A 12,581-nucleotide genomic window follows, 5' to 3' on the forward strand; every position below is an offset into this window, starting at 1 on the left:
AGAAAAGAATTACAGACTAGCCTTTTTTTAAACGATAGATTTCCTTTGTCCAGTCAAAAACTGGAAACTCAACCCGCCCAAACGCAGTGGGGGAACTTCCGGGCAGCGGGGATGACTGACTGTTCTTTCAGAAAGCCTCAGGTGGTTAATGCTATACATGACGAACTAAGGTCTAAGACTCTATGATCAGTATGGCACAGAAACACTGACATCACAGAAAGAAGAGAAACATCTATAAAATAGAGTGAAAGTTTTAAAATGTTGGGACTTCGTCATTAAAACACTAAATATATTAAAACTATAATAATATATTAAAACGTCATTATTTAATAATATTCATTATTTAATAATACGTCATTATTTAATAATTTTAATAATATATTAAAACGTCATTATTAAAACTATATTATATATTATATATTATAATATATTATATTATATATATATTAAAACATCATTAAAACTATAATATATTACTTTCAAACACTCTACTGAGCAGCATGCATGCATAGAAACACTTGCCGTATCCCTCGAAAGGGGAAAGCCCTCTACTGTGCTAAAACCACCAAAAACTAGGAATAATTAAAGCAAAAGAACTGGTTTTACTTATATTAAATGAAAAAAAAAGTTTTTTTTAACTGAAAGTAAGGAGCGACATTAAAACTTAAAACGAACAGAAAGTATTCGGTATATGAGAGGGACTGTCCCCTCCTCAACGCCTTGCTCTTTACGGTAAAGTTTTTTATTGTTTAAAAAAAATAGAGTTGCGAGAAAATCAAACTTTAGCGTAAAGAGCAAGGCGTTGAGGAGGGGACAGCCCCTTTCATATACGGAATAATTTCTGTTCGTTTTAAGTTTTAATGTCGCTCCTTACTTTCAGTTAAAACACCTTGTTTTTTTTATTTAATTTTTTAACATTTTTGAATAAATGCAGGTTTTGATCTTGGCTCACAGTACATGAATAATTAAAACGAAATTTTCATATTAATTTACTTTTATTTGGTTAAATGGCTTTCTCGAAACTTGTTTCATTTTATTTACGAACGTTTTTATTAGTAATAAATATACGTAACTTACGAATTAATTTACGTAACGAACTTCTATATTCATATATTTTTAATACGTATAATAGGGGGTTCGCCCCCTAGTCAATACCTTGCTCTTTAAGCGAAAGTTCGAATTTTGGTCCAATTCTTTAAAACTGACCGCTTAATCACAAAGGCCGTTAATTAGAATAAATAGCTCTGATTAAAGTACTAAAAAATCTCTGGCTTAAAGAGTGAGGTATTGACTAGGGGGTGAACCCAATTAAATATGTAATATTTTCTATTCGTTTAAAGTTTTGATGTTGCTGTTGTGTCAGTTGAAAAACTTGTTTTTTTATATTTAATTTCTGATCTTTTTTTAAATAATGCTGGGAAGTCCGGCGTCCCTTTCATAGCAATGTCCCTTCCCCCATGAAAACTTCCTTCATGGAAAGATCCTCCAACATCACCCCCGACCCCCCCCCCCACTACCAGGAAAAATCTCCCCTGAAAACGTCTGTACTGTATACTTCCCAATGACCAATACTATATGTTAACATTGGGTAAAGTTCATAACTTTCAGCCCTCCTTTCGGGAACTTCGGGGGATTAAGTCATCCTAAAAGACATACTTATAATATTTTCGAACATGCTGAACAAAATGGCTATCTTAAAATTTTGATCAGGTGACTTTGGGAAAAAATGAGCGTGGGAGGGAGCCTAGTTGTCCTCCATTTTTTTGGGTCACTTAAAAAGGGCACTAGAACTTCTAATTTCCGTTCCAATGAGCCCTCCCACGATATTCTAGGACCACTGGGTCGATACGATCACCCCTGGAAAAAAAAACAACAACAAATACACCCGCACCCGTGATCTTTCTTCTGGCAAAAAATGCAAAATTCCACATTTGTTTAAATAGGAGCTTGAAAACTCTCCAGTAGGGTTATCTGATACGCTGAATATGATGGTGTGATTTTCATTAAGGTTCTATAACTTTTAGGGGGTCTTTCCCCCTTTTTTCGAAAATCAGCTAAATTTTCTCAAGCGCGTAACTTTTATGGGTAGGATTAAACTTGATGAAACTTATATATTTGAAATCAGCATTAAAATCCAATTCTTTTGATGTATCTATTTATATCAAAATACCGTTTTCTAGAGTTTCGGTTACCACTGAGCCGGGTCCCAATAACCAATACTATGTGTTAACATTGGGTAAAGTTCATAACTTTCAGCCCTCCCCCTGGGGGCTTCGAGGGATTAAGTCATTCCAAAAGACATAGTTATAATATTTTCGACCATGCTGAACAAAATGGCTATCTCAAAATTTTGATCGGGCGACTTTGGGAAAAAAAGGGCGTGGGAGGGGGCCTAGTTGCCCTTCATTTTTTTGGGTCACTTAAAAAGGGCACTAGAACTTGTAATTTCCATTCGAATGAGCCCTCCCACGATATTCTCGGACCTCTGGGGCGGTACGATCACCCCTGGGGAAAAAAACCGAAAAACAAATAAACACGCATCCGTGATCTTTCATCTGGCAAAAAATGGAAAATTCCATATTTCTGCAGATAGGAGCTTGAAACCTCTACAGAAGGGTTCTCTGATACGTTGAATATGATGGTGTGATTTTCATTAAGGTTCTATAGCTTTTAGGGGGTCTTTCCCCCTTTTTTCAAAAATCAGGCAAATTTTGTCAGGCGCGTAACTTTTGATAGGTAGGATTAAACTTGATGAAACATTTATATTTAACATCAGCATTAAAATCTAGTTCTTTTGATGTATCTATTGGTATAAAAATTCCGTTTTTAGAGTTTCGGTTACCATTGAGCCGGGTCGCTCCTTACTTACAGTTCGTTACCACGAACTGTTTGATCTCTGAACCGGGACTTTTCAAAGTTTCCACAGCTTCCCAGCAACAAAATTGAAATTTTCTATAAATATTTGCAACTTCAAAGCTTGTTTTGCCAAAAGCAACAAAACTGCGAATTGAAGCCGAAAAAAGAAAAAAGGAAACATAAGGTTCTCTACTTAACACCGTTTTCCCTAACAAGCCGGACTGTAAATTCAAAATCTGGCTCGAAAAATACATGCCGTTCTAATGACAATATAGATCATGAGCATTCTGTCCCACTGACAATCAGAATTTTGAGCTCGGGGTCCGGCGTATTCAACCCTGAAAAATTCTTCCCGCATAAAACTGAGAAGGTAAAGGGAAATTAAGACAAATAAGAAAAAATGAACAAAAGAAAGGACTCTGGAAATTCTACCAGCATTCCAAAAGACTTTGGAAGAATAAGGAGATAAGTCTGTGAATCAAGATTAGAATATTGGAAGCTACAATAATGACTGTGGTCAAGGATGGTTCTGAAATTTGGGGACTCCAAAAGACGGAGGAGGATTTATCAGATGTTTTCAGAGGAATTTTCTACGGATTGTTTCGGGTACCCGTTTGACCTACAGTATTTCAAACAGTAAGATGAACGAAGAATGGGGTTATATCCTACTTTTTAGGGCTATAATGAGAGAAAGGTTGAGATGGCTAGGACACGTTCTGTGTATGAAAGATAACGGATTGCTAAAGAATGTCCTTTTCGGCAAACCATATAGGGCCAAACGAAAAACAGGTGGTCCCCGAATTGGGTAGGAGGGGGTCGTAAGGAAGGATTTAAGGAATCAAACCTTATTAGGATGGTGTAAAGGAGGTTTTCAATGAATTGGGATGGAGGAGAAGCGTGCGTGACTGTGTTGGCCTCAGGCAGCTTGGTGTTGCACTGAGTAGCTAGTGAGTTGCAGAATACTAAAATTCCTTCTTTTCTTTATTATTTTTATTCGTCATGTTTTTTTTGGCTGCTCAATTTTGCGTGGGGGGAATTTTCCACTGGGGGATATGAAGAGGGCTGTAATGAGAGAAAGATTGAGATGACTAGGAAGAGTGCTGCGGTTGAAGGATGACAGACGGCCAAAGATCCTCCTTTTCGGCCAACCATCTAGGGCCAAATGAAAATCAGGTCATCCCCAAATTGGGTGGGAGGAGGTCACAAGGAAGGATTTAAGGAATTGGACCTTCTTGGGAGGGTGTAACAGGAAGACTTTCAATGGATTGGGATGGAAGAGGCACTTGCGTGACTGTGCTGGCCTCAGGCAGCTTGGTGCTGTATTGAGTTGTTAGCAGTAGTAATTATATTAGTAGAATAGGATATTCTACACCACACTTTGTGCCTATATTTTGAAACATAGGTAAAACTTCCCAAAATTTTTTCTTTACTCAATTTTTTGTTTGTCATACTTTTTTGCACGTGCGGGGAATTTTCCAGAGGGAATACGCCTAGCCCCAGTGAGTTCAGAAGTTCATAAATTGCGAATTTGACGATCTGGCTGGAAAAAAAGTGTGGCACTACGACCTCCCTAGCTTGATATCCACAGGGTTTTCCTATCTAGCCGCTAATTTTAACCGCGGTGGATGCCAAGTGTTCCATTTCCCCAAAACCACTTTCTTTTTTTCTAGCCTCAGCTCCTAACCCTTCTAGACAACAATAAAGAAAGAAGGTGCTAGAGATTTCTGCTTGTGAAGGATAAGGGACTTTAGAGTCAATTTCTCAGGAGCATCCTCCATATCCAGTGCAAGACACATTCCTCACTGCCTTTTCCATGAGTTTTATAAGTCTTCCAAAAAGTCTGTTTTATGTCTTTGAAGTCTTAAAGCTATGACATTCTTGACCTATTTCAATGATCCCGAACCCTTACACCCTCCAAACAAAATTTATGTTCCTTTTGGCACCAGAAACGATCTCTGAAAGTTTCAACCCAGTTAGACACCCAAAATCAAACATACAAAACCTTTCTGTAAATAATTGGCGATCGCAACTTACACCCTTTGTCTTATGGGTTGCAAGGGCCCTGCCACCCCGACACTATCTAAATTAACGATTAAATAGTCTTCGTTATATTTTCAAGTTTTACTAGATGTTTATCTTGGTAGACTAAAGGGAGCAAGAAAAAGGGGAAAGTCATTGCAGGACCCTTAGTAGCAACAGTAGTCGGGAAATAACTGAATGATTTAAATACCAAAAATCGGCTGAGGCAAGGTAACTAAAGTTCCATAGGGCACAAAACATCTATAGGACTTACATAAGGCAAAATTCATTATTAACGATAAAGAGGAACCCTATTAGTAATTAGGATCTTAGAATAATTAGGATGAAATTGGGTAAAACAAAACCCATTTCCAGGGGGCTCACTTATGAAGGAAGAGGGGCAAGCTCGGCCCCCTTAACATTTGTTTTCAAATCTGTCTAACCTTATATAGATAATAAAAAATTGTTTCAAAAACCCATACAATAATATAATTAAAAACTGTAGCTTGTAAAACTGCACTGATTATTAGAAGAAGGGGAGGTATGCACGAGCTACGAAAGTAGCGTTCCGTTACTTTTCTCCTTAAAATGTAAGTCCTTCAAAAGTACCGTCTGCTACTTCACAAACTATTTCCTAAAATCCCCTCAAACATATCCCTCATAATCCAATTGAAAACCCTCAGAACCGAATTTACTAACATCATAACAATTTGATAAGTATTTAATCTTCATAAATTTTCAGTTTTGAGTTAACATTTAGACGGCCGCCAGACGGTTACTATATACACCAGCTTCCTGTATAGAATCAAGACTTCAATTTGCAATACATAGTCAATGAGGTTAGCTATTAAAAATTTCTTCCACTGAGGTTATCTATTAAATGTCGATGTTACTTGATGCCTCTGCTGTACAATAACACCACTCTTATATGGCCTACTGCATTGTACTGATCCTTATATGGCCACCCTTATATAGCCTACTGCACTGTACTGATCCTGCCAAACTGTTGATGGCGTTAGGACCCGAAGAAGAGCAGAAAGCCATTCCAGTGGGGTCCTGGAACCAATAATTCCTTGTTAAGTATATACAAAACGCTGAAGATTAAATAACCTGACAGCAAGAATGCAAAAAAAGAAAGAAAAAGAAATACCTGATGGTTCAAGCAAAAACGCTCTTGATACGACACGCACGTTTTCGACCAAATTACCGTCTATGACAATGTCAAATATCTCACAGGCAGGCATCGATTGAGTGTTACTGAACACGGTTGCCAAATATCTGGCGTCCTAAAAAAGGTGCAAAATAATTAATACCAATCTGATTTTTGATAAATGATACGAAAAACTAATTAACTCAAAAAATAATTTTCGTGTACAGACCAATGTGGTTCACGTAGCGCGCGTGCCAATCTCCTGATACTCTGTCCTCGACCGGGTGTGCTATACTTAGTTAGAGGCAAATCATCCGACGCTTCCCGGCTTTCCCCCTAGATTCCCCTGAGAACCGATTTGAAGCTAAGTAGCAGAGATATTAAACAGAGACAAAACCAGTTGGTCTGAAATATACGAGACTCGGTTTCCTCTTTTTTCATTATAGACGAATTTTAGCTATGACTAAATTACCCATTACACAACTTCGGTATGGCCAAGCACTCTACTGACTACACAACTGCCCCATCAGCAATATTTAGGGTAAATAATATATTCTTGGAAACAATTTAATATTTAATCAAACGCATACAGTAAGCCAAAGAAAAGAAATGAGAAAACTTAAATATTTGTAATTTAACAAATAGTTCAAATAGGCCCATTTAAAAAGTCAGACCAATAGTTTGGCACAGTAGATCCCAAAGTGGACATTAATCATCCCCTGGTGGGCGCCGAGACAATTGACGGGGGCAATGATGGTCACCCCTGCATTATAGTGCAATAATGGAAATATTAATTTCCAATAATAAATTAATTTGGAAATAGTGCATTGATATCACGAGGATTTCAATTCAATTCAAACTTTTTATTTCCTCCGAATACGAAGAGTAAAAAAAAATAAAAAAAAAAATAATAACCGCTAATCAACAGGCCATAAAATTATTTTAAACTATATAACAACAAGTACGCAAAGGCCTTCAATCAAAATTACCACACAAATTAACACTTCATTCAATAGATAATAAATTAACACTTAAAATTAACACTTCACAAATTAACACTTCATTCAAAAATTAAATAAAATAAAATAAATTAAGCTTGCTTACAAAAATATAGCAGAGGATTACTAAATTGTTAATAGTACACCAAGTTTATCCTTATGATGAACGTTTGAACATTTTTTTGGCACTATTTTCTCTTCGAGTTCAATGAATAGTTAATAGTTTCAACGATAAATGTTTCTAGTTTAAACACTTTTTTACTATATTTTACAAAAAAGTGTGAAGCACAAGTAAGTATATCTTTCTGTTTCATTGCTATTAAATTAAAAAAAAAAATAGATTCCTAGGAAGCGCTCCTGGAAATATTTAACATTTTTATTCAAAATTTAATATATTTTTTTCTTGAAAGGTGGCAGTCAACCAAATAAATTTGAAACTTAGCTTCCATTCTAAACTAGACTAGATGGTGCCGATAGCCAAATGCTCGATATGTCCGATAGTAGATATAATATCAAAATGCAGATTTTCACAAATACAGCATTGAATTAACAAATATACTAAATATACAGATATTCAACAGCAACGAAAAACTCAACCACTCGATGCAAGATTTAATACACTACATTGCGGCAGACTTGGGTCTTCCCATGTCACCTGGCACATATGGCAACAATGGCGCCTCTTCAAGATGACCTCGCGAGTGCTGCGGACCAAAGATCTTACACTGAGGACTTGAACAGCGGAAAACGTACGGTTTCTAATTAAACCTTCTTGAGGGCCGGGTTGTGTTTCAGGATTTATAGTCCGATAAGTCCAAACAGTAAGACAAAAAAATTGGTACGCTGTTAGAAATTGTTTCCAGGTTAGTAGTTATATCCAGAGAAAACAAACCATGTCCGAGCCTATTCCTTTTCATTTCAGAAATCATCCAGGTTCTACAGAGATTGGGGATTAGCCTATCATCCAACCCTTTTTCTTTATCTGGCTTGGGCCAGGCTGCTAACTATGCCCCAAAAGGCAAGGATCCTTATCGGCTACAAGTTGTATATTGTAGGACAATTAATAGAACTAATAAATTTTAGTACATCTCGGATAAAATATAATAAAACAATGTGCAACAATAGGGACAATTCTGGACAAAATATAGGATTATACGATCTAGAATACGGCAACGTAAATTTCAATACCCAGCAATATCATTACGTCAATGGGTCGAGTCTTCAAAAATTACCTATATATTTGATTTATAAATATTATTCTTTGCACTATAACTAACTAACAACTCAGTGCAGCACCACACCACCAAGCAGCACACAGCTACGCATGCTCCTCCTCCATCCCCATCTGTTCAAAGCCTCCCTCTTTACACCCTCACAGCAAGTTCCCATTTTCCTTTAAATATTTCTTTATGATATCCTCCCACCCCAACCGCGGACGACCTGCTTTCCGTTTAGCCCTAGACTGTTGGACGAAAAGGACAATCTTCGGCAATCTGTCATTCTTCGTCCACAGAACGTAGCCTAGCTGTCCCAACCTTTCTCTCATTATAGCCCTGGAAAGCGGGATTGAACCGCATTTTTCGTACAGCCTACTGCTTGAAATACGGTCAGTCAGGCGGGCACTCAGAACAATCCGTAGGCAATTTTTCTGGAAAACATCTAGCTAATCTTCATCCGCTTTTCGAAGCGCTCATACTTCACTGTCCATATTACGGTTGTATTTTTCCACGGCACAAACAACTTTAGCCATCATGGTTGCAGTATTCACCACAATTTTGTAAAGAATGAAGTCTTCCGATAGTAGGTACAAATTAAAAAAAAATTGTTGAAAAAAAAAATAAAACTGTCAAGTGAGGAAGAACCACCATTTGAAGTTAATTCAAAAATGCTGACCATTGTTTCGATTAACATTCATGGTAAAATTTTATTCCGAATACAAATTTATAGAAAGGTTCTGAAAAATAGTCTGAAAAAATATGAAATGGTCAGACTCGTGTCCGAACCACAATTGGATCCGATATACACTTATTTACCCAACTTATACCCAGAGAGTGTAAGCTAATGCCAAAATGTGCGGTTCGTTTTTTAGTGAGGTTTAGTCTCAATACCGAACTGGCTCAGCCATTCCTCCTCGAGCCATTCCTGCTCAGCCATTCCATCCTCGAAATATAAATGTTTATATGCAATTTTTCATATTTCATATATTTCGATTTTTCAAATAAAAGCTTTAAATCTCCCTTGCCTTACTTAGACTAAATTTAAAAAACAAATTTTTTCAACTGAAAGTAAGGAGCAACATTAAAACTTAAAACGAACAGAAATTATTATCTATATGAAGGGGATTGTCCTCTCCTCAACCCATCACTCTTCACAATAATGTTTTAGTACTTAAAAAAAATTCTCATTATTACAATTAAACGGCCCCTGTGTTTCAGGAGTCGTTATTAAAGAATTGGGAAGAAATTCAAACTTTAGCGTAAAGAACGAGGTGTTGAAAAGGGGCCAAATATACCGTATATTTGGAATCAACATAATAAGGCGACTCTTTTGATATATCTACTGATATCAAAATTTCGCTTTCTAGAGTTTTGGTTACTATTGAGCCGCGTCGCTCCTTACTTACAGTTCGTTCCCATAAACTGTTTGATAATAAAACTTTTTATCCCAAAATTATTTTATCAGGGTTAATGGTTCCGAAATTTTTTTCATTTTAAACCAGTTTAAATAAGTGGTCATTTATAATAGCCTACTTGCCCTATAATAAACATCAAAATTACACTCAACTGCAATCAAAAACGCTCAACTGCAAATTGAAATTTTATTCAACTTCTTCATTCAACTCTTTTATTTTCGCTTTAGATAGCCCGGCATTCTTAAACTATTGTTACAACTAATAGCCCAGCTCATTGCAGCACCAAGTCACCTACGAGCAATACAGCTGCGCACAAACTACTACTGCGGACAGCTGCGCACTAACTACTCCTTTGGCCTAATATGTCCAAAATTCATTTTCAGCTCAACCATATTAGTATTTTCTAACATGACACCTTCTGAATTACTCAAACCAACTCAACCACTACAAACCTTGCTTATATAGGTTGTGTGAAAATATCCAGCTTTAGTTAACCGTTTGACTGATCCTGGTTCGCTTAATGACGTCACATAGTAATGCTGTTCAAGGGGAGTGTCTTTATTGGCAGTGAAGAAAATTAGGCCCTTTTCGGGGTAGACGTGGAAGGCATTGTCTTTCACTTCCCATTCACCGTTGGTTAATTGAACAAATTCATGCAGTTTTGTGCAACGCAAACCTGAAATAAAAAAACAATGGAGGCAAAAACTACGTAAACTCGTAACTTTAAATGAGCTTCTCAGATGTCTAATCAATTAAATCTAAAAGGGCAAAAAGACAAAGATCCTCCAGATTCACTGATGCCACTAACTAGATTCACTGACTAGAATCAACGTTTAATTATTTTTTTTTTTTTTTTTTTTTTTTTTTTTTTTGCAGGAACAGGTGACAATCCTGTTGCTCAATCTAGCGGCAGCTGTAAAATTCAATCTACTTTCTACACATCTTTTTTATACATTTGGCGAAAAGAATGTTCGTTTAAAAATCTACCGACGGTAAAATCTCTTGGTAATGTATATAGAAAAAAATTAAACCATACACGTCTCCTACACATTTTTAAAAAAATTAAACAGCAGCTGAATTGGGCACACTTCTACTACAAAATCTTTCCATAAAAAATCCTCGCCATAATAAAAGGCATCCTCCCACCACAGGAAGCCCTTCTTAGGGTGACCTTTCTTACCATTACAGACTTTTTCCAAATGGTGGTCCGTCATGTCAAAAAGCAGAAACCCTTTTATTCTCAAACAGAAGAAAAACATAAAATAATAATTATCTTTAAAAAACTAATAAACTTCATAATAAAATGACAAAAAAAGAAAAAACAACAACATTTGCATCATTGCAAAATTACTTTTACACAAATAATATACACAACATATACAAAAGAAAAAACATGAAAGGAAGAATTATGATAACATACCATTCAACTTCTACTTCTAGAAAATTCTAATTCTAGAAAAATTCTAGAAACTCTACTTCTGCTCTACTTTACACATAAAAAAAAAATTGTTTTAACTTCATAATCAAACACAAAACTTAAAACGCTGTTTTAATTATTTACACTTTGTCATCAACGATTTACACCTTCCCATGAACTCAGATTCCAATCAGATCTTTTACAACAGAGCCCTTTCTACTCACTTTCCACTTTTCGCTCTCACTTACACACACTCACTTGTTCTCTTAAAATCAGAACTAAGCCTTCTTAACTATTTTTTTTCTCTTTTTTTGCATACATAACTACACAATGTCATCACTATTGACACAACAGCTCGCTTTATCATCTCAACTCCTGGAATTACTACATTCAACTTAATTAACCTGATTTTAGCTTCTTTAGAATTCAAAACCACCCCACGGTCACTGAAGATACTAAAAAAAATTGTTTTTATCGGGCAACAGAATATTCCGTTGTCATAGCAATTGTTGCTTCCTGCCAGAGCGCATCTTTAATGTAATATTAGTTTACAGAACCAAAAAGTAATCAGCCAAGATATGCAAAACTCTAATCCTAGACAGAAGAGAACAAAACATTGATTCACAAAAAAAAAACCTCCTGTTCGAACCAAACTTCAAAAAAGAACAATAGCATTAAATTTACTTAGAAAAGTTTTGTTAACGTAAATATATGACTGATATTACATCCTTCCAACAAAAAGCTTTTATTTACTTTCAATGAAATTTGGCCAGCCGGGAAAACCAATAACTCTGACCAGAAAACAGAAGCAAATCCAAAATGAAAAAATAAAACCGCCAAGCAATTTCTCCGTGAATCCCACTTTACCGTACAGCTAGGTTCTGATAGCAGCAGGAAAAGGCTCTCCTCCTTCTGATAGGAGTACAAAGAAGGCTCCGCTCTTTCTGATGGGAGCAGAAAAAGGCTCTCCTCCTTCTGATGGGAGCAGAAAAAGGCTCTATTCCTTCTGATAGGAGAAAAAAAAGGCTCTGCTCCTTCTGATAGAAGCAGAAAAGGCTCTCCTCCTTCTGATAGGAGCAGAAAGACGGCTCTGCTCTTTCTGTTGGGAGCAGAAAAAGGCTCTGCTCTTTCTGATAGGAACAGAAAAGGCTCTGCTCCTTCTGATAGCAGCAGAAAGAAGGCCCTGCTCTTTCTGATGGGAGCAGGAAAGGCTCTGCTCTTTCTGATAGGAACGGGAAAAGGCTCTCCTCCTTCTGATAGGAGCAGAAAAATGCTCTGCTATTTCTGATAGCAGCAGAAAAAGGCTCTGCTCCTTCTGATGGGAGCAGAAAAAGGCTCTGCCTCTTTCTGATAGTAGCAGGGAAAGGCTCTCCTCCTTCTGATAGGAGCAGAAAGAAGGCTCTGCTCTTTCTGATGGGAGCAGAAAAAGGCTTTGATCTTTCTGTTAGGAGCAGGAAAAGGCTCTCCTCCTTCTGATAGGAGCAGAAAAATGCTCTGCTATTTCTGATA

General features: G+C 36.7%; 1 protein-coding gene across 1 annotated transcript in view; it reads right to left on the reverse strand.

The window, feature by feature from the left end:
- Window positions 1-12,581, reverse strand: part of LOC148939689 (dipeptidyl peptidase 8) — a 95,749-nt gene that overhangs the window by 19,242 nt on the left and 63,926 nt on the right. Inside the window, exons 9-10 of the mRNA XM_089107190.1 lie at window positions 10,108-10,331; window positions 6,026-6,161 (exon numbers count right to left, since the gene is read on the reverse strand). Of these exons, the coding sequence (XP_088963316.1) occupies window positions 6,026-6,161; window positions 10,108-10,331 (360 nt within the window). The remainder of the gene's footprint in view (window positions 1-6,025; window positions 6,162-10,107; window positions 10,332-12,581) is intronic.

Source organism: Artemia sp. Qi Xiang Cuo, chromosome 21, assembly GCF_049724085.1.
Source record: "Artemia sp. Qi Xiang Cuo chromosome 21, ASM4972408v1, whole genome shotgun sequence".
NCBI classification, from domain to species: Eukaryota; Metazoa; Arthropoda; class Branchiopoda; order Anostraca; family Artemiidae; genus Artemia; species Artemia sp. Qi Xiang Cuo.